At 46.9% G+C, this 25035-nt stretch overlaps 1 protein-coding gene across 6 annotated transcripts in view; it reads right to left on the bottom strand.

Annotated features, from left to right (window-relative positions):
• KLHL3 (kelch like family member 3) overlaps positions 1-23559 on the bottom strand; it is a 53045-nt gene extending 29486 nt beyond the window's left edge. Inside the window, exons 1-4 of one of the 6 annotated variants that reach the window (XM_029583687.1) lie at positions 23461-23559; positions 15232-15348; positions 10644-10750; positions 3216-3337 (exon numbers count right to left, since the gene is read on the bottom strand). In XM_029583687.1, the coding sequence (XP_029439547.1) occupies positions 3216-3337; positions 10644-10750; positions 15232-15269 (267 nt within the window). In that variant the 5' untranslated portion in view covers positions 15270-15348; positions 23461-23559. Of the gene's footprint in view, positions 1-3215; positions 3338-10643; positions 10751-15231; positions 15349-18100; positions 18122-22884; positions 22904-23178; positions 23313-23460 lie in introns of those variants that run through there. The other 5 variants (XM_029583685.1, XM_029583686.1, XM_029583690.1 and 2 more) reach the window with 5 other exon arrangements.
• Between the last annotated feature and the right edge of the window lie 1476 nt (positions 23560-25035).

The following is a 25035-nucleotide window of genomic DNA, read 5'->3' as shown; positions in this document are numbered from 1 at the left end:
TCTCTGCATTTGATAGCTTTCCCAGCCACATCCTCTCTCCGCCTGCTTAAAAATTTAAAAAAATGCGCAGCTCCAATGTTCTCTGCTCTCCAAACATGCATGCCCCAAAACGAGGAGCCGAAGAGCCCAACGGTCCAATTCAAGAAATAAAAAACACAGCAGGAGATTCAGCTGGGTTTCACTGGGCGACAAATGACAACACAAGAAACATGTTAAAAAAAACAAAACACGACTCAGTGTTGAACCAAGAAAGTCAGAGTAAGATAAACATCTGGTTTGTTGTCATGTCCTGGAGGTGGATTTGTCCAAGGTCACACAGTACCCGAGCAGAGGTCAGTCAAACCCGTGCCCAGTAATCCTCCTGAACCACGAGATACAGGGGGGCCAACCACCAGATCCCGCCTCCTCCGCACAGAAAGAGGGGCGAACTGGCGGCTCTCGTCCCATACTCCGCGTTCCCCTCCTTCTGCCAGATGCACCGGCAATAACCCTTAACTATTCGGAAACCAGGTTTCTGCGCCCAGAAACGCTCCGCGCGGCCCATCAGTCTTCACCTCGCCACGGGCGCGGCCCCGGTGGAATCCAGAGGTGGGTGGAGAAGCCTGAGCTGGGACGCCACAGACGCGGAGAGGGAGGCGCGGGCCAGTGTTCAGAACAAGAGAACCACAAACCTGGAACACTCCTGGGACTCAAATCCTGAGCCACCACCGATTCTGTGCGACGCACTGGGTACATCACTATATCTTGCCCATGCCCGCTTACCCAATTGTAATTAGATGACGACAACTGTAACCTTCACAGTTTTTCATCCAGAAGGGATCCCAATATATTTTACAGTTCAATACCTCAGAAACATGTATCGTAGTTACCCCTACAATGCAGTCAGACCGGTGGGATAGATGGATATGGACCGCATTAAAGCTTCCAAGGGGGAACAGTGACCTTATCATAGAACCTTAAGAGGTTGATTTTAAAACGAGCGCACGGGCCCATTCACGTGCCTATCGGTGCACGAGCGAGGATATGCTGGAATTTTTAATTCTGTAAGCACTTACACCTGTAGGTTTTAAAATGCACCAACCTCTCGCAAGCCTGCTCCTAATTTTAAGAGGTTACTTTCGCACAGCTAGCACGCCAAGTAAACGCTTTACCTCATGTATGTCAGAAATTTTACAACATGCTAGGCGCATTCCCAGTTTTCCAGTTAGTCCACCCGTTTTTCCAGTTAATAGCGAGGTCATGCAGGTTCTTCATCCTGCACCTGCCTCACCCTGTCCTCTATAAGCCACACAGCTCGGGATCTGCAGATTTGCTCCTCATTGGGAGCAGCAGTAAAGTTACGCGGATATATTGCGTACGCGACCTGAGATTTCTGTTTTTAAAATTCAGTTACGTGTGCAAGTCTTGGCCCTGCTGGAGAACGCCCATGCCTCCCCCCTCCCCCTTATTCCTCACACGGGTACACACACACATGTATTTTGCATCTTTTCAAAATCCGCGTTGCTTTGCACGCGGCCCACACATGCACGTATGTGCGAATTTTTGCACGAGTTACGCTTTTAAAAATCGACCTGTTAGGGAACTTCAGATTGTGCCACAAGACTTCCGATTTGTAATTCAGCAAACATGAAGCACAATACTGTCTCTTCTTCCACAACACCCGAGAGGCACCAAAGTTGTGTGTGTGTTTCTGAGGTACATGCAAAGGGCAACGGAAGCCAATTTAGATGAAAGATGCAACGCGACACCAAGACAATTTTAGTTAAGTATGATTATCGTGGAATGGACAAGGATGGGCAGAAAATTAAGAGAGGAAAAAAAAAAGGAAATCTGAAAATGTAGCCAAGTCAAAGCAAAGGTACAGAATTCCGAAGGGGAGACTTACACTGCGTGATGCAATCCACTTCCCAAGGCTGGAACAGGTTCTTCCCATTCTCCCAGATATAAAAAAAAGTGACTCCAGATGTACCTAAGCAAGCCCTGCCTCACTTACTAAGCTCTTGCTACGTACCTCCTGGCTGAACACAATACGTACCCCTTCATGTATTATTCATTCTCCATAACAGTTGTGTATGTAACAAAACAATGCATCTACCTGCCCACGAATCCCTCAAGAAACCAAGACGATGCATCACAATTCCAGAAAACATATTTTCAGTCAAAAAAGCAAAATTCTCTCAGTCTACACCCAATGTCACTGAACATTTAGAGCAGAGATGTTTTTATGCATGGGGAAGGCACCGATTAAACCCCAGTGCGATCCGGGCTGGGGCTCTCACTGCAGCTGCAGAGCACCCGCGCGATTTACAGCTGCATCGAAGCAGGGGCGCAGGACGTGCCCAGAAGGTACACGTGGGGGGATTTCAAAATTACATTCCTGTGGGCACCAACCTGGCACACTTCCAGCATGGCTGACAGGAACGATGTGCAATCTCATCCAGCATGCGGACTTCTAGCTGTGTTCATGGTGGTGGTGGTGAGGGGCAGGAGGGGAGAGGGAAAGAGGCAGTGCAATTTTTAAATCCCGTTTTGCAGAGGGCAAGCATGTTTATTGCCCACTGGAAAAACTTTACTCCATCTCAGGCCAGAGGTAAGATTTCCAGTGCCAAGAAATTACAAGTTGTAATTTCTCCCTTTACCTTTACTCCCTTTACCTTTACCATGTTTAATGTAACGCCTTACCGGCGACAGTTTTGTTATATGGAAACCGACTTGATTTGATATGTATATCGAGAATGTCGGTATATAAAAACCCTAAATAAATAAATAAATAAATAAATAAGTTAAGCCAGGCACCTCTGCACTCTGAGGCAATAGCTAATGCCTTCGTTTGCGTGGATTTCCGTGCGAGGGTGCTAAGCAGCGAGTACATTTCCACACACACAGTTTTTTTTTTGTCTGCAAAACTCCATAGTGCATCAGGCGTAAAGTTTGCACGCATAAAACTGTGTGCTCTGCAGAGCACAGCTTATTACATCGGACCCACAGACAAGGCACTTGGATCCTCCGTATATCAGCCTCTCTGTTACTTTATATAAAATGCACTAAAAAATGTTTTGAGATTTTTTTTCCAATAAATGCCGTGAGGCAGGTAGGAGACACCATTAGAGCAGCTGCAAACAGTCATCAAGCAGAGGAATCTCTCACATTTTTCCCCCCCCACATTGCCCCAAGGACACTTTCGTAGACTCAAAAACAGTTGAATTCCTGCTTACCTGCACGTTTTCTTCCGTGATCTCTATCTCCGCCGTGTAGATGTAATCGATCAGCTTCTTCAGCGTCTGCCCATCAATCTCTTTTATTTCAACCTTCTTGGCTTTACTTTCCGTCATATCGCCTGTGATCGGATTTAAAGAGAGGGGGGGGGAGATTTCTTAAAGTCACACCGCCAATGCAAGCTGGCATCTAAAGAGCTGCCCCTCCCAACGAGGACTTCAGAACGCCACTCGCGTCCGACAGGCATAAACTACAAGGATCAAAGAGATGGGCGTGTCCTGCAACAGGGTCCTTCCATGTCATCTGGAGCAGTGGGTCCCTAACCCTGTCCTGGGGACCCACCCAGCCAGTCGGGTTTTCAAGATACCCACAATGAATATGCATGAGAGAGAATTTGCATGTTATGGAGGCAGTGCATGCAAATTTTCTCTCATGCATATTAATTGTGGATATCCTGAAAACCCGACTGGCTGGGTGGGCCCCCAGGACAGGGTTGGGGACCACTGATCTGGAGGACATCCCCCAGCAATGCTGCATCGGCGACAAAATGGTTTAATATGCACCTGGGCTACAGAAGGACGTCATCACCAAACAATTACGGCTTCACGCGAGGATCAAACGGGAACAGAAGCCGGGCCGCGGAAGGGCTCAAATATCCTTAAATAACCAGCAACACCAGCAGATGCGGTTCATGAAATAAACGGAGCAAACTATTTGTTCAATGCTCCTTTCTTTGTATTTGCCTCAGGCACGGATTCCCTCTTTCAGACTGCAAGAAGAGTCCCGATAGCGAAACAATCTCAACTGTGTTCGCAGTACACATCCCAAAGAAAAAAACTGTGAAACAAAGAACCTCGGGGAGAATACTACAGGGTTACTGTGTAATCAAAGACAGTCACAGAATCGTTGTTCATTATCATTTACAACATTTGTTAAATAGAAATCCAAGTAGCTGGGCAGAAGCGACTCCTGTCCTAGGCTAATAAAAGTTGTAAGTGGCTAGCTTTTCAGCAGTGGCCGAAGACGGGGCTTCAGTAGTCCTGAAGTCTGCATCTCAAAACAACTCATTAACCTTATACAGAGATTGGGCCTGATTTTAAAAAGCATTTACTCGATTAAAACTGGGTTTTGAAAATTGCTACAATATATGCCATTGAATTGTCCATAGCATTTACTTGCATAAGTGCTCTTTATGCGAATAAATGGCTTTTGGTAGTTGCTACGAAAGTATGTTACATTTGCACGCGTAAATCCTTTGAAAATTACCGCTACACAACACCAGAATGCTCCCTCTTCTGCCTCCACTGCTGTTTGTGTCGTTCTTACTGGTCTAGAGCCCTACACGGCTGAACAACCTACTGTGAATAAGGAAATTGTGCATTTCAGAATGGGAAGGCACAGTGGGATTTGAACCCGCTGCTCTAGCCACTAGGCTGCTACTCCTCCAATCCATGGGAGCCCCATGCCTCCGAGAAACAGATCCCTCTGCACGGGGACCCAGCATTAGTGCAAAGCAGACACACCCTTCCCATGGGGGAAGCCTAGAAGCACAGAATAAATAAATAAATAAACTAAAAGGCAAAAAGAATGACGCTGGACCACAAAAGTCTAATATCAGGAGGCCTTAAATGTTAAAATAATTACCAGACTCTCCGTACCGCAGATAAACTTTAACACGCAGACTATGACAGCAGGTAAAATTCCCTTCCTGTTGCATTACCGAGGATCCTCCTTCAGGGGTGGCCGACTTTGGTATTCGAGAGCCACAAACCTGGTTTTCGGGATATGCACAAGTTAGAGATTTACATACAATGGGAGGCGGGGCCTGTAAATTTATTGTGAATATTCTGAAAGCCAGGCCCCGTTGGTGGCTCTTGAGGATCCAAGTTGGCCACTTCTGCTCTACTTCATATTCACTCCCCCCCCCCCCCCCCGTCACTAGGAGTCCTCTCTACCCATCCAATACCCTTAAATTCTGTTATTTTACCTCCGCCATCTCCACTAGGAAACTGTTCCATGAATCCACCCCCCTTTCTGTGAAGAAATATTTTTTTCTGTTATTCCTGATTCCTCTTGCTCTAGAACTTTACATTGAAAAATGTTTTGCTGCTTGTGCATTATTTAAGCTTTTGAGGTTTTTAAATCTCTCCCCCTCTCATGGAATACATACATATGTAAGTCTAAAAGTCACCTCATAGGACTTACAGTAGAAAATTCACAAAACTGGTAGCCCTTCACTGGACCGCATTCACCATATCTAGATCCCTTAGTACAGTATTGCCCTAAACCCAGGGAGGTCGAGATTCAAAGGCCAGATAGCCAGGACTTATCTGGCTATCTAGCGGCTGCTGAATATCTGGATATACTCAGTGGCCGCTTTATAGCCGGATACGTCACTTATTCCGCTATCTGGTGAGCCGGATAACTTATGGGCGGGCAGTGGGCTACCTAGTCTGATAAGATATCTGGCTAAATAGTGATATTCAGCCTTAGCCAGCTGTAAATAGCACCAAACACAGGGATAATCACCAGAATAGCTCTGCTGCTGAATGTACCCTAGAGTGGTTTACAACAAATTACATACGGGTCCCAATCAATTCCCAAGAGAGCTGACAGTCTTAAGTGGATATCTGGGACTAAGAGATGAAGCGACTCGTCCTGAATTTGAACCCATCTCGTGGTTCCTAGTCCATAATTCTAACCAGTGGGAGTCACCTGCTTCTCCAAAATTATCAAAAAGGAAGGGGGGGGGGGGGTTTCAAGCTGCAATGTCCCGTGCCAGTGACACCCACCTTCATGTCCCTGGCTTCAGTCCTCCAAGGCTGGGAGCAGACAACTACTGGACAGTTCAAGAAGTTGGAAGAAATTGGAGAAGACAAACAAATGCAGTGGAGCAACAGGGAAGGAAATTATATACCGAGAAAAAAAAAAAATAGGGAACATTTAACCAAGTGGTTTAACAATGATCTACCACTTGACCATTACACGACTGCCAAATGGTCCTGCGGCTTTACTAAAACGTAATGTCGGCACTCCTAGCCGAAAAGTAGCAAAGCAATCTCGTGAGACCATGATTTACTGCTATGCTTCCAGCTCTGGGCCTCCAGGCGAGAGCTCTGTTCTCCCACTTTATAGCCTTCTAAAAATGCAATTTCAAGGCATGGCTTCCAAAAGGACAGACATCTCCAGGACTCCGTCAAGCACCTGCCTGTCAAGGAAAATAAATGCAAAACGCACCAAGCTAAAGCTAAAATGTGCTTCCCTGCACACAGAGCACGCCGTCTCCTTCGCGCATAACGCCTGGACTATTACCGACGCCTTTTCAATCACGAGCTGGGCTTTGAGCTCTTCCATTACCCATACAGTGAATTTCTCCTGCTCTGCATCAGGTTCCCTCATATTAATGGACAAGAGCCCGGGTGGAAGCATCATAAACTCTGATTTATGTGGGCATCGATCAGAACAGTGAACCACACAGAGCCCTGTTTACTAAGTCTTCCCCCTTCCCAAACACAAAATAGGAGGAAACCCTTACTGAAAAAACAGGCCCCATAATGAGGGCACGGGGAGGGCAGTTTAAAAAACCATTTTCCCAGGTAAATGGGCCTGGCTGAAAATTACCCTCCCATGGTCCAGCTAAAAGCCTCTGTGGTTTTTCCACAGCCCGTGCACTTTTAGCTGGGTTGCAAGCAGACGTTTCCCCCAAGGGGGCGTTTATCCAGGTCATGGGAGAAAACAGCACACACAGGTTCAGCCGCAGCTTGGTCACCCCACACTACAGTGGATGCAAAGAATGCAAGCAATTTGTGCTAATTCCCTTTGAAAATTAAATACAAGGGGTGTGCTTTGCACCTAGGCGGGCGGGTCTTTAAAAAATTGCCCCCACTAAGTGCCATTGGGCTTTGATAGACAGAGGTTTCAGCTGGCTCACAGCTGGGAGACAAAGACTTTTCTTTTTGCTCTGTGATAAGAGTCCTTAATTTTGAGTCAACAGATTGCAAATTTTGAGGTGATCTGTTAGTGTAGCAGACAGACATACTGGGAACTGCTGCGATTAAATGGTACAGTACTGGGTTCCTCAAACCAACCCTTGTTCAAAAGGGTGAGAAAAATCACACAAGCTTTCTCCCTTCTCAGCAGGCAGCTGTGCAACCTGCTGGTGGTAAGGGAGAAGGTAAGGAGCAGAAAGGCTGTAGGAGGAAGAGAATGCCTGCTAGCTTAGGTGGGAAGTTGCTATTTTGGCTCAGTGCAGAGCTGAAAAGTAGCAAGTTTAAATCCCATCATCGCTGGACAGAAAAATATAGACTACAGCATCACAGGCATACTGCTGCAAGAGTGGAACCATCCATAAACTCATACAAATATAAAAATTACAAAAACCAGCTACAAAGAGCTAGCTATATGTACTACCACATGGGTGATATGCTATGTAATGACCACTGGTGCAGAGAACTAAAGGATATTACTGTACATGAGAACATAAGAAATTGCCATGCTGGGTCAGACCAAGGGTCCATCAAGCCCAGCATCCTGATTCCAACAGAGGCCAAACCAGGCCACAAGAACCTGGCAATTACCCAAACACCAAGAAGATCCCATGCTACTGATGCAATTAATAGCAGTGGCTATTCCCTAAGTAAACTTGATTAATAGCCGTTAATGAACTTCTCATCCAAGAACTTATCCAAACCTTTTTTGAACCCAGTGACACTAACTGCACTAACCACATCCTCTGGTAACAAATTCCAGAGCTTTATTGTGCATTGAGTTTCCTAAACTTTTTTTTTTTTAATATATAGTGGGGGTGGTGGAGTGGTGAGGACAGAGCCAAGAGCAGCGTGGGAAGGTATCATGCAAGCTTCACCATACAACTTCACTAAAGGTTTTCAGACTAAGCCTGCAGTAACCCTGCCAGACCAGCATTCCCATCCTTCTAACCAACAGAAAAACAGAGTCTGACGGCAGATTAGGAACACAAAGTCCATCTAGGTCTGCCCAGTTTAATTCCTGTTGCATTGCCATTGGCCCCCCACTTGATCTCTCTTCTTCCCCCCCATGTGACCCAGGCCAGTTTTGGGACCATGGCCTCCAGAAACGGAGTTAAGGGCGCTCATCCACTGCCAAGCTCCTCTCATCTAAAAATAAATATATTTCAGATTTTTGTCAGGAAAATAGCTGGAAGCAAAAGTCTAGATGACGTCGGACGTTCATAGATGCAACCTCACTGGAACGGCTTTGGAATTTTCTGCATTTTAAGCTCAAACACCGAACATTAAATCTTTCACCCCTTTAGAGAGGGGGGAGAAGAGTTGCCGCTACCTGCAACTACTGCTAGCACAGAGTTCTCAGTTTGCCTTCTACTATGTGCTTCGAATCTATGCTCTACCAGCACATACTGCAAATAAAACAGGAAATTCAGATCGAGCTGAACATATTTGCCTGGTAGGTGGGTGGCATATAAAATTCAGTGAGCTGAGAAAATGCAGAAATACTTTACAATGCACAGACTAAAATACACACTGAAAAGAAAGGGCGTCTAAGCATTTTGACTAGCAACCGAGAATAAAGATAGATAGAAGAGAGAGGAGAAATATGGGACAAACATTAAAAATCTAGACGTCATCAATAAAGTGCTCAATGTTTTCCACAGAATGAAACGCTCAAGGACAAGGGAAGGTCATCCTATGAAGCTGAAGGGGGGAGGGGAGCTCAAAAGGAAGAGGAGGAAAATATTTTTTCACGGAGAGGATGACGAACACGTCCAGCATAGGTTACAGGAGCCAAAGCAGTGGCAGAATTTAAGCATGAATGGGAAAGACAAAAAGAGACCTTAGCGGCAGGAGAGAGAGAGAGAAGACCATAATCAAGCAAGACCTGCCACAGCCGCATATGGGCAGACCGAATGGACCAAGTGGTCCCTTGTCTACAGACATCTTCCATCTTTCCCCATGGGGTCCATCTCTTAAATGTACACAGAGAGGGCAGCAAGCTTAACACGTAGCCCAGGTCGCAGTTTTAGCAGGCATACAAAAAGGCATCCCAGAAATCAGCATCGAGACTTGCAGGTGTTAAACCGTTGACACTCGGAAAAAGGATGACCAGGAGGCTTCCTGGAGGAGCCCCGGTACTCTTGGAAAACCATGGGAAGCCAACTGGAGAAGCAACTCATTGGCCCGGCAAGAGAACCATCCCTGACTGACCATAGCATTTATAACTCAACTGCCTCATGGACTCTCTGCTGGCACACTCTGCTCCCCGTGCTGGCCTTCCCGAGTTCCTCTGCACCGTCTTTAGTCTCATCTGGACCAACGTCTGAACTGAATCTGCTGGCCTGCCTGCATCTGGATCCAGGTTCTATACCGAGGGCCTTAAATGCACCCTAGGCCTCTGATAACAGACACCTGCTTGACTTTTTCTGTCATCTGCGGTCTGACCGCACCCAACAGCAACGTAATTTAACCCCCAGCTTCCTAAGTTGCCCTGTATATCATCACAGAATGAGATGATTTTGGGTAGGAGCCAGTCTTGGCAAAGAGGCAGCAGCCCAGCCACTGGAGCAAAGAGTCAAAATGAAAACCCATTTGTAGTTAGAGAATACCCAAAAATCGGCACAGCCAAAAGCCAACAGCAGAGAGGAGACAAATTTAATAAAAATTAAAAGCAGAATACGCCTCTCCTAGCTGCTAGGAGGGTCACTTCAAAGGGAGTTTCCACAGGTACAACAGCGCATTACCTGAGGACGTCTGCATGTTACGTCCTGTATGCAAGCAAGCTCATTGTGTGTGCACTTTTAGATTTAAAAAAAAATTTTTTTAAATGCATGTAAATATTCCTCAAAAATTTCCCACATACAAAATTAGCAGGTATAATTTTGGCCAGCAACTGGCCAGGTTCTGCACTCACCCTGGCCATATATGCACTTTTTTTTTGGTTGCTTGCACAAATTTTTAGCTCAGCTTGTCTGCTGCACAAAACACCCAAATGCCTAACTCAGGCGTGCTCAAAATCAGTCCTTGGGGCCCTCCCCCTTTTTCAGGATATTGCTCATGAATATGCATAAGATTTATTTGCATGCACTAACCAATGAATGCAAATATTTCTCATGCATCTTGATGAGGGATTTCCTGAAAACTAGCTTGAGGGGATGGGGCAGAGGACCAGTTTGAGCACCCCCTAGACTAATTTATCCAATTCCTTGAAAATGTTTTTTGTTCATTTTTATTTACAGAGTCCTAAGTGACAAACACAAAAAGCATCCCTGGCGCAATATTTTCTCCAATACAGAAATCTCTTTCAGGCGGTCGTCTACACTTTATACAAGGTGCAGGGCAAACAGTCTCCCGCAATATACAGTGTCAGTGCAGCACCCCCCTCGAGGACAGCAACGCAGGATCCAAATACATCTTTTCCAAAACTGTAAACGGTACCTGTAAACATTGCACAGAAATAAGGGCTGCAGGCCGCCAGGACAACACGGTGGGCATCGACCTCAACGTCTTCGGCCACGATGAGCACATCGCACAGCATCCTCTTACTGTGAAAGAATACAGAAAGAGAGTACAAGCGTCAACGAGGCGCGAGCGAGCTCTCTCAGTGACCGCAGTTCGCGCGTCTCACACGGTGCTGCCACGATTACATCACTTGGAAGCCACACAAGATCTGCATTTTCAAAAATAAAATGAAAATCAATAAAACCCCACAACACATAGGGCGTCCCGCAAAACCAAAATCAGAATTCACGGCTTGTAATCTCTTTCAGGCTATAACTTCAAAATCACTTGCCTATTCTTTTTCCCCTCTTACTTCCCCTGCCCTGTCCTCCTCGTGTAAACCTATTGGCGCACCATCTCGTGACTTATTTGAAAATCTTCCAGCTCCAGATCTGCAGCCTGGAAATCACCTGAGCTAGCCAGAAAATTAGAAGGAGGAAAAGGAGGAATTAAGTGGACAATATCGCGGGAAGGGTGGGGGGAATCTAAGTGCCTAAGATTTATGCTCCTAAATTAAGTGTCTCAGTTTCTGAAAAACAGGCACAACTTTGGGACTCTAAAAAAGTCAGGCACCTTAATTTAGTTCAGATATTCACAGGCCTAACGTGGGCAGCTAGCACTGAACAGCCAACTCTGTTCCCCTGAGCTGACCTTGCCCACCTTTTAATGCACTGAAATGTAGGAACCCACTGTTGTTCCTTGTGACCTTGGGCAAGTGACTTTACCCTCCATTGCCTCCGGCACAGACTTAGGGCCTGATTGATGAAAGTCTTTTCCCCATAGACACAGAACGGCAGGAAAGCCTTCGTGAATGAGATCCTCAGACTGTAAGCCCTCTGGGGATAAGGAAATACCTGAATGTAACCTGCTCTGAGGTGCCAAAAGGCGGAATATAAATATATATATACATATATAGACAGATATAAATATAGATAAGAACAGGCATTAGGTGCTCAGAGAGAGACATTTTTCAGTCTTCCAGATTTAGATGCCTAACTCCTCAAGATAAGTGCCTAGGATCTTTTGAATATTGGCTTTTCAGATTTTTGGCTTCTTTCTTTGGGGCATACACAGCCTCTCGGCACAGGATCCCCATCTTCCTCGGTCTCTGGTTAAGAATAATTCTGTCTACGACCCCTAGCTGTTTAGAGTCATTCAATCGCAGGACTCCCACCGCATCATTACAGATGGTTGGCGTGAAGTGCAGGCCCACAGCGTAGATATTACTACGGGTCTGCTCCGTCATCCTGTACAATAAAATTGTCAGTTCATCAACAGTTTCGTTTCTCTCTTTCACCTCGCTCTTTAGTACCAAACTTACCGCTAACAGTCTCATATCATTCTGGGCATTTCATTCTTTGCTTCAGGCAAGTCATGGATAACTTATGATTTTACAGTGCACAAGGTTTCGGTTTAGGGAGAGCTCCAGCATCCCTACAGTGGCATCAGAGCACTGATGCGCTCATAACATACTCTAGGCCGACAGCGATATAGGATATTTGGGAGGAAGGCTGCCACAATAGGCTACATCCCCGTGCTGGTCTCTCTAGGCCGATCTCTTACCAAGACCTTGGAGAGAGCTGCAGTTTTAATCAACTGGAAAGGCCAGAGAATACACGGCATTAGAGCAAAGACCCGTGTAATAGTATCGGCATCAGCTCCTGGGACAAGGAGCTCCCCAAGCATTATCATATGACGTTCCATCCTCATGAATGAAAAGAAAAAAAAATCTTCTTCATTAAATGTAATCCCACAAGGAAGCAGTGGGATAAAGCCATTCGTGACACAAAGCTTCATTCAACCAGGGAAGCGAACAGAGGGGCCCAAAGGGAAAAAAACTGGCAGCAAGTGGAATACTAGAAACATTATCCTTCGTATGTTAGATATGGTAATCCAGTTCTTTGCAAGCTTTTGGGCGTCTTAGGAACAGTTTTAAGATCTGAAGAGCAAAACAAAACTTGCAAGGGGGCATGTGTGTGCAGAGTGCCGGTTACCCAAGCATTTAATTTCCCGTAACTTCCAGAAGTTGCAAAATATTTATTTAGACATTTTATATACCATAATTCCATGAATAGATCACAATGGTTTACAAGGTAATTATAACTCGGACAATGATTGGTTACTTAAAGCAGAAAAATATATCAAACAATGCACAGAAACACGCTAGCAGAGAGGTTGTGCAAAAAAAGCAATGTGAAACCTTTGACCGGATCTTAAAATCTGGAAATTTTGCGCAAGTCTCGCAGCACTTTCTGCTCACAAGTTTGTTTCAATATAAATTTTTTTTACCCCCTTCCCGAAGCTGCACAAAATTACTTCCTTCGGCAAAAGACGCAGGGTTTCAAAAATTGTACAAGCAAACCCAAGTTCCAACTGAAACTTGAAACTAAAAAAAAAAAAAAATCACACGCACCTTCACCCAAGAGATCTTGGCACGTGTGATATGCCGCAGGTTCAACTACTGGAGAGACAGGCCAGAAAGCAGAACAAATGAAACCGGAGTCAGAGCCGCCATCGAAGGAAAGACAATGTCACCTGTCCACGTAGCGTGTGTCCTATTGGGTTTGGCGGGCACCTCTGGAACAAACCGCTGGATGGATGGGAAACCAACGATGCTCCTATCCAGTTACGATTTGGCGTAATCAAGAAAGTGGGGAACAGAAGGTCTTTATCAGTGGTAAAGTGAGGCTCTGAGCACTGAACGCTGTGAAGCGTTCTCACCTTGAAGCCCCCTGCTCTGAACCAGTAAGCCACGGCATGCCCGTTACATTAGCATGCTACCCAGCTCTGCTGAGCATAATAAAATCATTGGCCACAGCTACAGCTAATCAATTTCGTTGTCTGCCGGACCAGTGGAAGCCACAGCAACTATGTGCACATTATTATTATTATTTTAAGGAAGAGGGACACTGGTATTGATTACTTCATGGAGGACAGCAGAAATCACGTCAACTTAAGTCCCAGATGACCTCAGTTATCGAATGCCTACTCTTGCAAGAAAAGGAACTGGGAAACTTAACAACCAAGTCACTTACCCTGACTTGCATACACCGCAACAATCCCATTCAAAGGTGAGGTACAGAGCTGCATGCTAAACCTATTTAGTGATTTACTGCTAATTACCTGAACTTGTGTATTTACTCTCCTTTAATAAATATATTTACACTCCTTATTTTTAAATTTGCAGACCCTTTAATCTCTGCAGCACACCTTTTTTTTTTTGTCATTAATTTGTGTGATCTGTGCTCCTTTCCACATATTTTTACAGATAGATGATGCCATTAGAAAGGAAACAGGATACGTTTTGCATTCTACAAGAGTTGGACTTGGTCAGGCACACAAACTCTGTGTTCGTCTATGGCTGCTCATCCCCGTCTAATATTGCTTAGACTAACAGTGGACTCCTAAATAACGCAGTCTGTTGGTATTGCTCACTTACGAGATCATTAAAAAAAACAGATGAATCTTATTCAAAAAATCCTGGCTCAAGCTTTCCTTTGGATTTTTTTTTTTTTTAAACAGAAAAGCTTTTGGCAAATGCGCTTAAAGTATTTTCCGGAATTTGACAAGGGGACACCATGGTAAGGTCTCAATTTTGTTTGGGAAAGCCATCCTGTCTGCTAGGATTACTCACACCAGGTACTCCCTCCATTCAAAAAGTGCTGATTAGGGGAGCCAACACACAGAGCACTGCAAACCAATTTCACCATCAGGCGTTCTGTTGAAACGGGTTTATACCCAGGGGCTGGCAGGAGCCGGTGTGATCGACATAATTAAGATTTTTAGCATTTTTAATCATATGCAGGCAATGATTATTTTATCCGTACTTGCTATGCTAATTATGAGGTGTCTGATGTTTTTATATACACAGAAGATGTAAGAGAAATACAAAAAAGGAGGCGTTTATGCACGTGGCGTTTCTCGCCAACGGGACAGACAGCGAATGTGCAATCTGCAGGTAAGTGCTGTCCCACAACTTCGTCACGCCAGCAGCGGCGTAGCGGGTAAGCCCGGGCCCCCAAGAGCTGGAAAGGACGCACTGCTGGGAAGGAGGGGGGTCTTGCAGCACTGGCTGCAGGAGAGGCTAGACCAGCAGTATAGCTGGTGGAAAGCGGAGGCAACACTGGGGGGAGCGGTGCGATGAGGTCAGCTGAGAGGCCGGACCCCCACAAAACCAAATCAAAGGAGAGGGGTCACCAGAAAAAAGATGGGGGATGTGGAGAGGAAGGCGGTAAGGGGAGGTTATGGGTTGAGATGGGAGGGGAGGGAAGATCCTAAAAGCGATCCCCCCTCCTCCACACTCACAACCGCTGCCCCAACCAAACCATCCCCAAAGTACTCAAGCTCAAAAATATCCATGCCTACATACTTTTTCTTCCAGTCATTTCTGACAGGCGTTTACAGTAGTTTTTGATGTTTGTTTTATGTTGAGCTTTGTATTTACAAGGATTGCGTGTAAGCCTGATAAGTCTTTTTTTTTTTTTTTTTGTAGATGGACGGTCTTAGAAAAAAATGTAAACCCTACCTCCTTAATTCGTTCATGACCTTGAACGCTTTCCCCATGTGGCACGGATTGGAAGTAACTGAGCGCTGGTGGTTATCATCGACTTCAGGTTCCGCCGGCGGCTGTGAACTCTTGGAGCTGAATAATGAAAACAAGGTGATAAAACAACAACAACGTGGTAGGTGACAGCAGAATAAGACCAACCGACCCCGTCCAGTGAGTATGTCCATTCATTCCTGTGCACACCGCCAATGACACATCCCAACTGCCAGCCGCGGAGCAGGATATCACTACTTATCCAAGAAAGAATGTCATCTACCTCCTTTGTACATCACCCTCCCACAGAAATGCAGGGGCAGGAAAGAGACCTCAACTAGTCTGCCCATCTCTGCAACCCCTACCACTCTTGGAGAGATGGACATTCAAGACCCACTATCTAGTTCTCACCCAGCACTCCCCTCCCTCCCCATGTCCAAGCAGAAGGCTTGTAATACTCTAAACAGTTACAAATTTTAAAGTGTTGCCCAAATGTGCAGCCTCCCGAGTCCCCGTGGCCTTTCCAAACGGCACCCCTGCCACAACTAAACCGACACAGTCAACATAAGGAGCAAGCGGCAAGGACTTCCAAGTTATTGCCGTATCATCACAGCCTGCCAGACTGACCTAGCTGCATGGCTGCCTGCGTTTTCCACGGTTAACGAATAAGAACATAGTCTATTAGAAAGGTATTACATGATGTGTTAACAGTACATTTCTTGACTAGCTTTTGGGAGCTGGCACTCCCTTCCTCAATTCAGACTAGAATGAGCAAAAGATGACATTTTCCAGAAAGTTTAAATGAATCATAAAAAAGTATCACCTTATATCAGAGTTTCCCAGCCCTCTCTCCTGGAAGCACACCCAGCCAGTCAGGTTTTTAGGATTGCCACAATGAATACGCGCGAGACAAATGGAGACCCAGTGTATGCTCTCTCATGCATATTCATTATGAATATTCTGAAAACCAATCTGGTTAGGTGTGCCTCCAGGAGAGAGTTGGGAAACACTGCCTTATATATTTCATTATTTTTTTGTTGTTTTTACTTGTTAATCTTTTATTGTCACACGCTGCTTTGTCATCATTGTACTGTCTTGCGAGTTTTAACTACAAGCACAAAATTGCTCCTGATCCCTCGCTAAAAAAAAAGGACAAATTAAAATGGAGCCTGGATAAAAGTGTGCCGTTTATTAGAAGCAACAGCTTGAGCACTTTAATTTGCCACTGATAAAATATTAAAGCAGCATGATAACAGAATTCTGGTTAACATATGCCAAGTCATCCCACAAATCCCTGACACCGCCCCCCCGCGGTGCCGGTGATCTCCTCTGTCCACCTGCTGTCACAATAAAGAGCAGCTCAGGGAGAACAGAAGAGGCCCGCAGAGCGCTTCCTTGCTATTGCATACTTCAAACGGAGTTAATCCATCCTAGACACCATTACTTGGAGCTAAACTTATGTCTCAAGCATGCACTGTCAACCGCTTGCAAGACACTTATCAAAGGCTTCTCTGTTAAAAGCAAAATAAATGATTTTAGAAGGTGCAGAGTAATACTGTGGAAAAAGAAGTTACAGAAAAATGTGCACGGTGAAGTAAAATGCTTTTTCTGCATCCAGGATGCATGCAAGTAGACTAGAATATTATTAGTCCACTGAGAGGCCAATGAAGTGCATGCTGAAAGGTGCACATAAAAGGGCACGAAGCTGCACTTGTACCCAGTGAACTCTGCCGAAATGGTTCCCTGCAGGTGCAGAAGTGTGAAAATACACTGCCCGATCCTTTGCAGAAAAGGACTTGACAGAACGCCGTTCCAGCTGCAAGGCAGGGGTTTTCTTTCAGAGGCCGGCAACCAGCAGTCCTGCAACCCTCTTCTGGGCCTGTAAAAGGAAGCTTTGGGATTATGGTCTCCATGACGTCTACCAACTGGGACCATTATGTCAAGAACAAAGAATTCCTAATGAGTGAGCATGAACTGAAACTTACAAGGAACATTTTTTTTTTTTAAATTGCAATTTTCTTTTGTGAAGGGTGTTTAGAGCCATACTTGTGTGTTGTAGCCCTGTAGGAAAGTATTTTAAAACTTGAGTTGGCTGGGCCGACATGTTGCTTTAATCAGTTTAGTAAACATGGCCCCGTGTTTGTCTTCATAAACTGTGTAACATGCTAATTGACATTATTTATCAACAACGTGGAGCAGGAGCAGCCTACTGCTTTATAGCAGCGGGCTGAGAACCAGGGAAGCCAGACTGATATAACACGGGTAACCAGGACTTCAAGCTCTCCCCTTCAATCATCCCCTTTACCACAAAGTAAGACAAAAACACCACTGCTGGGAATGGACGTAACGAAACAAGCCAGCGCCATCGAAAACCCAACCCTAAGCCCCGGCAGTCATCCGCCACGTGCCAGCAAGACAAACACCCTCCCCACAGCACCAGGATTTCAGGCAGCGTCTGTGGCCACCTTAATGCACAAGCCCCAGCCGCCGCCCAGGAAGGCAGCAGCCGTTTCCCAGAGCAACTGCCCCCCAAGTCCATGCCAGCTACCCCCGTCCCCGTCACCTGCTGAAACTTTAAGGAGGTTCGGGCGACCCGCCCCCCTCTGCAAGCCGCGACAGCCAACTTCACCCTTCAACCAAAAACACCAAGAACACAAAAACTAAGAGAGTATGGATAAATCTGAATCAACGGACCAAACCACAAGAGGCAGTAAACCTACGGAAACCACTCCCCGGGGGTGGCTGGCCGTCTCCTTACAGAGCCCCTCATGATGCATAACTGCAATATTTCATTTTCAACTCCGCGTCCCAGAAGAAGAGACACTGGTACAGTGCAGAACACTAACTAAATTACCTTGGAGCAGCTCAGAACTTTATTTCCAGTCGTAAAAAATCCCGGGCCATCTTTCTGCAATAAAATACATTGAGCGGTGAATGGCAGCAGACAGCAAGTCCCTTCTGCTCAGCTCATGCTGTGGCTCTCTCCCTATAGATGATAATCCATGGAAAGAGGGAGGCAGGTAGGCCGAATACCGCACGTAGCAGTTCTCTTTGGTCAGAGCACATTTTGCTTACGTTCTCAGGTCATGAAAATAAAAAGAATCAGATAAATAGGAAAAAAAAACAAAAAAAACCCCCCAGGAAACATGTTGTACCGCCCTCACTGAGATCCTGTACAGAATCTGGCACGATACGCTTCCTTTCCTGGAAGCCACGCACAGAGTATAGAAAGAACGCCCGATCGGTACATCGCGTCCGTCCCGTCCGACTTAGCATCGAGCGCCTAAACCAGAGGAGGTCCCCGGCACACGCTTCTGGGCGTGTCAGCCATCTCCCGTCCCCCACCCGAAACATCCTGGGTCCCGGGTTCAGCCGTAGCCCCCCTCAAGGGACCGCCTAGCACCGCGCAAGGGGCGGCCGTGAGAAAGAGACGTGGGAGTTGGGAGAGAGACTGGCGGCTAGACGACAGCAGCAGAGACCCGCTTGCTGCAAGGGGGACTGCGGAGGGGGGATGTCATCTGCAACCCAGGCAAAAAAAATGACCAAGACCGCCATTCCCACAATACCTGCAGCCAATGGGGAGGACACGCTCTACGCACTGCTAAAGTGCCCACGCACGAAGCCAAAGGGAAGGCTGCAACAACCTTGCATGTGCAGGGATTTTCTAGCAGTTTTCAACTTTGACCCTGTTGAAAATGACCTCACCCTTATCAGATCAGGCCTTCAAGGTCACTTTCAACAGGGAGGTGCAAGGCCCATGGCCCATCTTCCCTCCCCCCTCCCTGCCAAAATTTGCTTCATGGCCCCTGAATTCCCCCCCCCCAGAAAGCTGTCGTGTGCCCGGATTGACAAATCACTATAGTGCTTTCAGCCCTGGTTAGCAAGCACTAACAAAATACAGCTGCTAATATTTAAAACCTTCCTCCACATGTTATTTAGGGACCACATCAAATATGCCGCCAAAAAAAAAAAAAAGAGGCTAACAGATGTCTTTCTACTGTACTAAAGATGATGTCCAAATATCTTCTAATACTGGTAACAGCACAAGATAATTTTAAGTTTACATCTACGCATACATTTGAATACAAGCCGATATGTTCAATAGTGGAACATACAACCAAAAAACTTCTGCTAATACTTTCCAAGACCATACTGACGTGACGACCCAAGTGCTCCTAGCTATGCTATTTTAATCTTCCTAATGCTTTGCATCGGAGTTCACCAATACAGCTCCGTGTGCAAGGTACGAGCTGAGCCAGTCCCGGTTCCCTATTGCATACAAGGAGTACATGGTCCTACTTTTCTTAAGTCAGAAAGACGACTCCCTGCCTGTGTGGGTCAGAACCAGGACTGGATCAGCCTGTAACCCCTCTGACGTGCAGCTATATGGTCACCATCTCTATGTTCAAATCTTTTTTTCCCCGATAAGTTTGCTTAACGCAGAAACCGCTTCTACAGGCATAGAGGCGGCCCCCGAGAAACTCACCACCATATTGTACTGTTTGCGCAGTAATGAAAGCAGTCCCAAAAATCAGCATTCCTTTCTACTATGTACCAGTTCAAGTCTAGAAAGAACATTTCTAAGACGCCTGAGTCATTGCTTTGGGTTTGTTTTTTTTCCCTCCATTCTGCGTCTTGTGAGAAAAATACCTTGATGTGCTATTGAGAGTCATGGAAGGAGAAGTTGCCCGATACAAAATCTCAATGCAGGATGAAAATACTACCTGGAAGACCCTCTTTTTTTTCCCCCCCCCTGCCAAACAGATGGACACCACCGCCCTGGAACAGTCTTTCTTGGAACTGGGTCCTGGGGGGGGGGAGAAGAGAAAATAGGAATAGACAGGTCTGGCTACTACTTAACATATGCTTCATTTTTGGATTTTATCGTTCTTTTAATTTTCTCCCCGGGAATTTAAATCGGGGTTTATTACGACAAGAACAAAAACAGGAGAAAAATCAGTTGAAAAAAAAAAGACTCAATTTTATGGGTAAAGATCCAGTGGTGGCTCCAGGCTTCTCCTCTTTCCTTCGGCAGTATGCCTGAAGCTCCCTCCCGAGCTGCAGCACTGCACTGCTGCTTTTGCGCAGGGGCCCTACCAGAAATGCTTCTGGTGCACGGCCTGCTTCAAAACACATTTGTGGCACCAGACAACAGGCACCTGGGGGGGGGGGGGGGGGGGGGGTGTGAGGAGGTGGGACTTGAAAACATGGCATGGGCAGCGCTGGAAGGTTAACCGATTGTCACCTTCAGAAAAATCCGAGAATTTATGGGTGAAAATTGGTTTAAACTGTGAGACGCAGGACCCCCTACCATATGCTGCAGAATGATTTAAAAACAAAAAAAGGTCAGCCCCTGTGAATTCCCGGTCAACACGAAGCAGAGCACGCCACCCGTGCACCTGTACACGACTGTATGCAAGATGCATGCTCTGAGCCAGTCCTCCAGAACTGTATTAGACTGAGTATGGTGGCTCTAGGCTGGACTGACCTTGCAACTCTTTACAAATTAGTTAATAGCAGCAAGCAGTCCACACAGTCAGGTAGATGGATAAAAACCTACTAAATGTTCCATGCTCTTCAATAAAACATCATGGCTTCACACACACATTTTCAAACAACCACCCATGTATTTACAAACTTTTCTTCATATGGTGCTGCTGGGAGAAAAAACAAATGGCCATGTTTGCACTACAACTGCTTATTATTATACTAGGATTCCAAGCTACAGTATACTTAGCTTAAATGAAGTTTAACCTATCAATCACGCCCCTTCGACATAGGAACAGGGGCCCGATTCAAAGGTTTTTCCTACAGGGACAGGGTGGGAAAAAAAGGGCAGGATTTATCAAGAGTTAAGCTTCACAAAAAAAAAAAAAAAAGCAGACACTGCAGAGACCCTCGCCAGCACATACAATTTGGAAAAAAGTGTTAACAACCTCGGAGCAAGCCCCAGATTCTAACACATGGATGACATTTTCTTTCATCCGACACACTGCCCCTGACTTTTCTCACCAATCTACTCCCATGTAGAAATCACTCTTCCACTCCCCCCAAGTCTTTCATGCACGTGGGATTGCTAAATGCTGCAAAGCGGGGGAGGAAGGGTTTCACCCACCAGTTTGCCGAGGAGGAGAAATCCAGCTAAAGTAAATGCATTCAAAAACAACCCAACATTATGATGGAATCAGAGGCAAAAAAAAATGAACTATAAATTCTTATCATTTACGATAGATAACATCCTGCCAAATCAAAACAATGGAAATTTTTGGGATTTTTTTTTTTTTTTTTTAATGAAAACCATTCCAAAAATTAAGAATAATCAGTACAATTATAGCCACAGAGAAAGAATCCAGGTCTCAGCTTGCCCAGCAGCGGACGACAACATCCTGTTTTCCGGCCTCTGGAAGCTTTTGCAGTGTGCGAGTGCCAGAAATGCGCTGCCCACGGCATCCACCGGACATAGCCACACGGGACCGTGTTTGGAGCAGAACAATGGAACTGGGTACCCCACAAGGCACTGTCATTAACGATTACATTTAGGCTACTGGTCCATAACTCCATTACAACATTTCCTCCTCTTATGAACGGGTGCATTCACTTTTAGCAGTTGAGCTCGCACTGGAGGAAAGCCATACCGAAAAGCACAGGATGCAAAACAAAAAATCAGAGAAGGCAGGAGGGTGATTTAAAACCTCCTTATTCCCTCTGGCAAGTGATGCACTTACACATAGCGCTCCAATCAATACCATCAACATTAGAGATGGCTGAAACCTCACCAACAGGCACACCAGCATGAAGTGGTGGTACATGTCCCTCGCTCCCTAGAACCCCAAGATAAATCCAGAGAGCCCAGAGGACCTGCAGTCTTGCAAGAGAAAGGGGAGCTGGGTATTCTAGATATGGCACTGCACCAGGAACGGGGCTGGGCACACTAAAAAGGACCTTAAGGTCTTTATCTCCGGTCAGGAGTTTATTGGCTGTAAAGAAAGAAACCATTCGTTTTACCTAGCCATGTCCTAACCCCCTCCAGGTTCCGGGGATGCTTTTTACATGTTCTTAGGCAGCACCCTGCTCCCCCCCCCCCAAACCATGCAACCCGCAGGTGCGCGAGTTTTTCAAAGAGGCACGCAGAGATCGGGCCTTTTCTAGGCTTGCATTGGGGAATCCGATCCCTGTTCGTGTCCCTCCTAAATTCCCTCACTGTCATCCCAAAACGAGACAAAATGCGCAGCTGCTCCTTGGAACTCAAGGCAGCTGTCATTCTCCCCAACACATCGTAATAATATTCGCAAACGACCAATATAGATCGGGGGGGGGGGGGCAGTGAATCCAGCTGTTTGCAGATCTCTCTTCAGATTAGCGCCCAACTTTTTATTTTGAAAACAAAAAGAAGCAGCTCGCTATGAAAGTGCAATGCATACAGCGGGCTCGGTTCTGTTTCAAGTGTTTGGCAGGGGCCAGCAGTTGGGAGGGGGGGGGGACACGAGGTCTGGTGCCGGCAGGAGCTGGGCAGACCCCCCCCAGAACGAGCAAAGCGCTCCGTTCATTCATGCAACAAAAACCAGGACCGCCAGGCGTCACTTCCCGACACGAGCTCGGCTCCAGCCCATCCCCGCCAAGGCACCGGCTCCCAGTCACCTCCGGCTGCCGCTGGTGGAGCAAACCGGTTCCCGCGAGCCGCCCTCTCCCCGGGAAGGTTACGCAGCCGAGATTTATTCCCCCCCCCCCCCACTTTGAAGGTCTCCCCTCCGGCCACAAGTTTCTTGCCGAAAGCCCCCCCCTTTTCTTCTGCGCGCGCGCCCCGGTTGGCGGAGGCGCGCGCCGGGGGGGGCGCAGGTTCGTGTGCGCTCCCCGGCGGCGGGGGGCAGCGCCCACCAGAGAGGAGCCGCGTGGCGGCCACCGCCCCCACCCTCTCCAGCGATACCCACTCACCTCTCCCCGTCCATGGCGGGCGACTCCCGGGCCCGGAGAGGACCGCGCACGCCTGCCCCGTCGCTTCCCGGCTCGTGCAGCCCCCCCCGCCCCCGCCGGGGCTCCGCCGCCTTACCCAGCGCGCCCCGCTGCAGCGCCCGCCCGCTTCCTGCGCGCGCGCGCGCCACCTTCGCTGCCCGCGTCGCCTAGCAACGCCAGCTGTGCCGCCGCTGCCTCCGCCCCCGGCGCGCGCATCCCTCAGCCCTTGCCTTCCTGCATCGCCTCCCCGGGAAGGAGACTCACCGGCGCTCTCTTGCTCAGGGCGGGGACTGATTTCATGTCTCCCCCGCCCCTCCCGGCCGGTAATGCTAAGGCAGAGATTTTTTTTTTAGGTTAGAGGGCGGTCCTGGCACCGAAGCGAAATGAGGGGGGCTGCGCTCACGAATGGCAGGAAGGCTTTGCATTGTCCTTTACCTGGAAGTAAATATGGCAAGCCCCACCCTCTCTCCACCTTAGCATTAAGCATTTGGACAGTGTTTGTATTTACCGACTCTGCTTGTTGGAAGCAGCCCTGCACGGGCTTTATCCTCGCCCGGTGCACGAGGGTTACACCCATGCAGGAGACGAGCTCAGCTCCATTCAAAACTCAGAGGAGGGGCTGTGCTTGCCTCTTTCTGCCTTTTGCTTTCAGGGTCACTCTCCCCTTGAAACAGGGGGTCCCTGTTGCTTCAGCCTCCTTTTAACTTCTTCTTTGCTACCACTCTTATACTTCCCAGCTGATGAATATGCATAATCTCATGCATAACCATGCAGTGGGTGGAGGGTCTTGCCCCATTGCAGGTCTTTTTCCTCCCTCCCCATTTCTTCAGGCGGACAACAGTCACATCTGTACGTCGAGCTGCCTTGCCAGTATAATTTCTGTGACCTATGCACTCACCTCGGCTCATTCCTGATACTTAGAAGCTTAAGTCATTGCCTCTGTCTGCTTTGCTCCTATCGACACAGGAACATGCAAACAGGCAGATCTGATAAGGTATCCTTCAGCACAACAGGACAAAAATTAATTTCCCACTGAGACGGTGGAGTTTTAAAGTTCACCTCTTTCTAGCTCTGAGCCCTGTCACCACACTGGCCAGAAGGTTCATAATTGAGGAAGCAGTGGTAAAACATGAGGTATCTCCCTACAGGCCCTCTCGTCTGTCTCATTCATGTTTGGAAGAGGGGGTGGGGAATGCAAACCACCCCCAAAACTCTGTCCAAGGAAGCAACTGCAAATGAAGAATGGAAAAAAAAAACCCTACAGTACCAAAAACAATTTAATCCAAAGTTTGGGGGGGGGGCACACAACTGAAGTTGATCTAGGCTAGGGATTCAAAGCCCTGACTGCACTGTACTTTGACAGGCATTAAAATACACAAGAGACAAACCTTTTCCCCAGTGAGAAGAAAGCTGTAGAACTAAGGGGTCATGACAAAACTGCAGGGTGGGAAACTGGCATCAGGAAATAATTCTTCATGGAAAGGGTGGCGATTCCCTCTCCCCCCCCAGGAGAGAGACAAAAGAATGATGGACTTCAAAAACAGGACATGGGATAAGCACAAAGGATCCCTAGTGTGATAAGAGAATAGAAACACAGCACTAAGGTAAGAACTCTGAAGCTAGGTAACCTGCACAGAGCAGCAGTTACAGCGCTGAACTCCTTGCTGGGCAGACTGGATGCACCGTTTGATCTTTACCTACAGCCATTTACTAAATTAATTTGTGGCATCTGCTAATTTGATCGCTTCACTCATCACTCCATTTTACAGACCATTTATGAATATACTAAAAAGCACCAATTAAATCTAGGTTAAAAGACAAAACCCACAAATGTCAGAC

The sequence above is a fragment of the Rhinatrema bivittatum genome, chromosome 18 (genome assembly GCF_901001135.1).
Source record: "Rhinatrema bivittatum chromosome 18, aRhiBiv1.1, whole genome shotgun sequence".
NCBI classification, from domain to species: Eukaryota; Metazoa; Chordata; class Amphibia; order Gymnophiona; family Rhinatrematidae; genus Rhinatrema; species Rhinatrema bivittatum.
The sequence above is the reverse complement of the archived record's forward strand: the minus strand, read 5'-3'. Positions and strand labels throughout refer to the sequence as shown.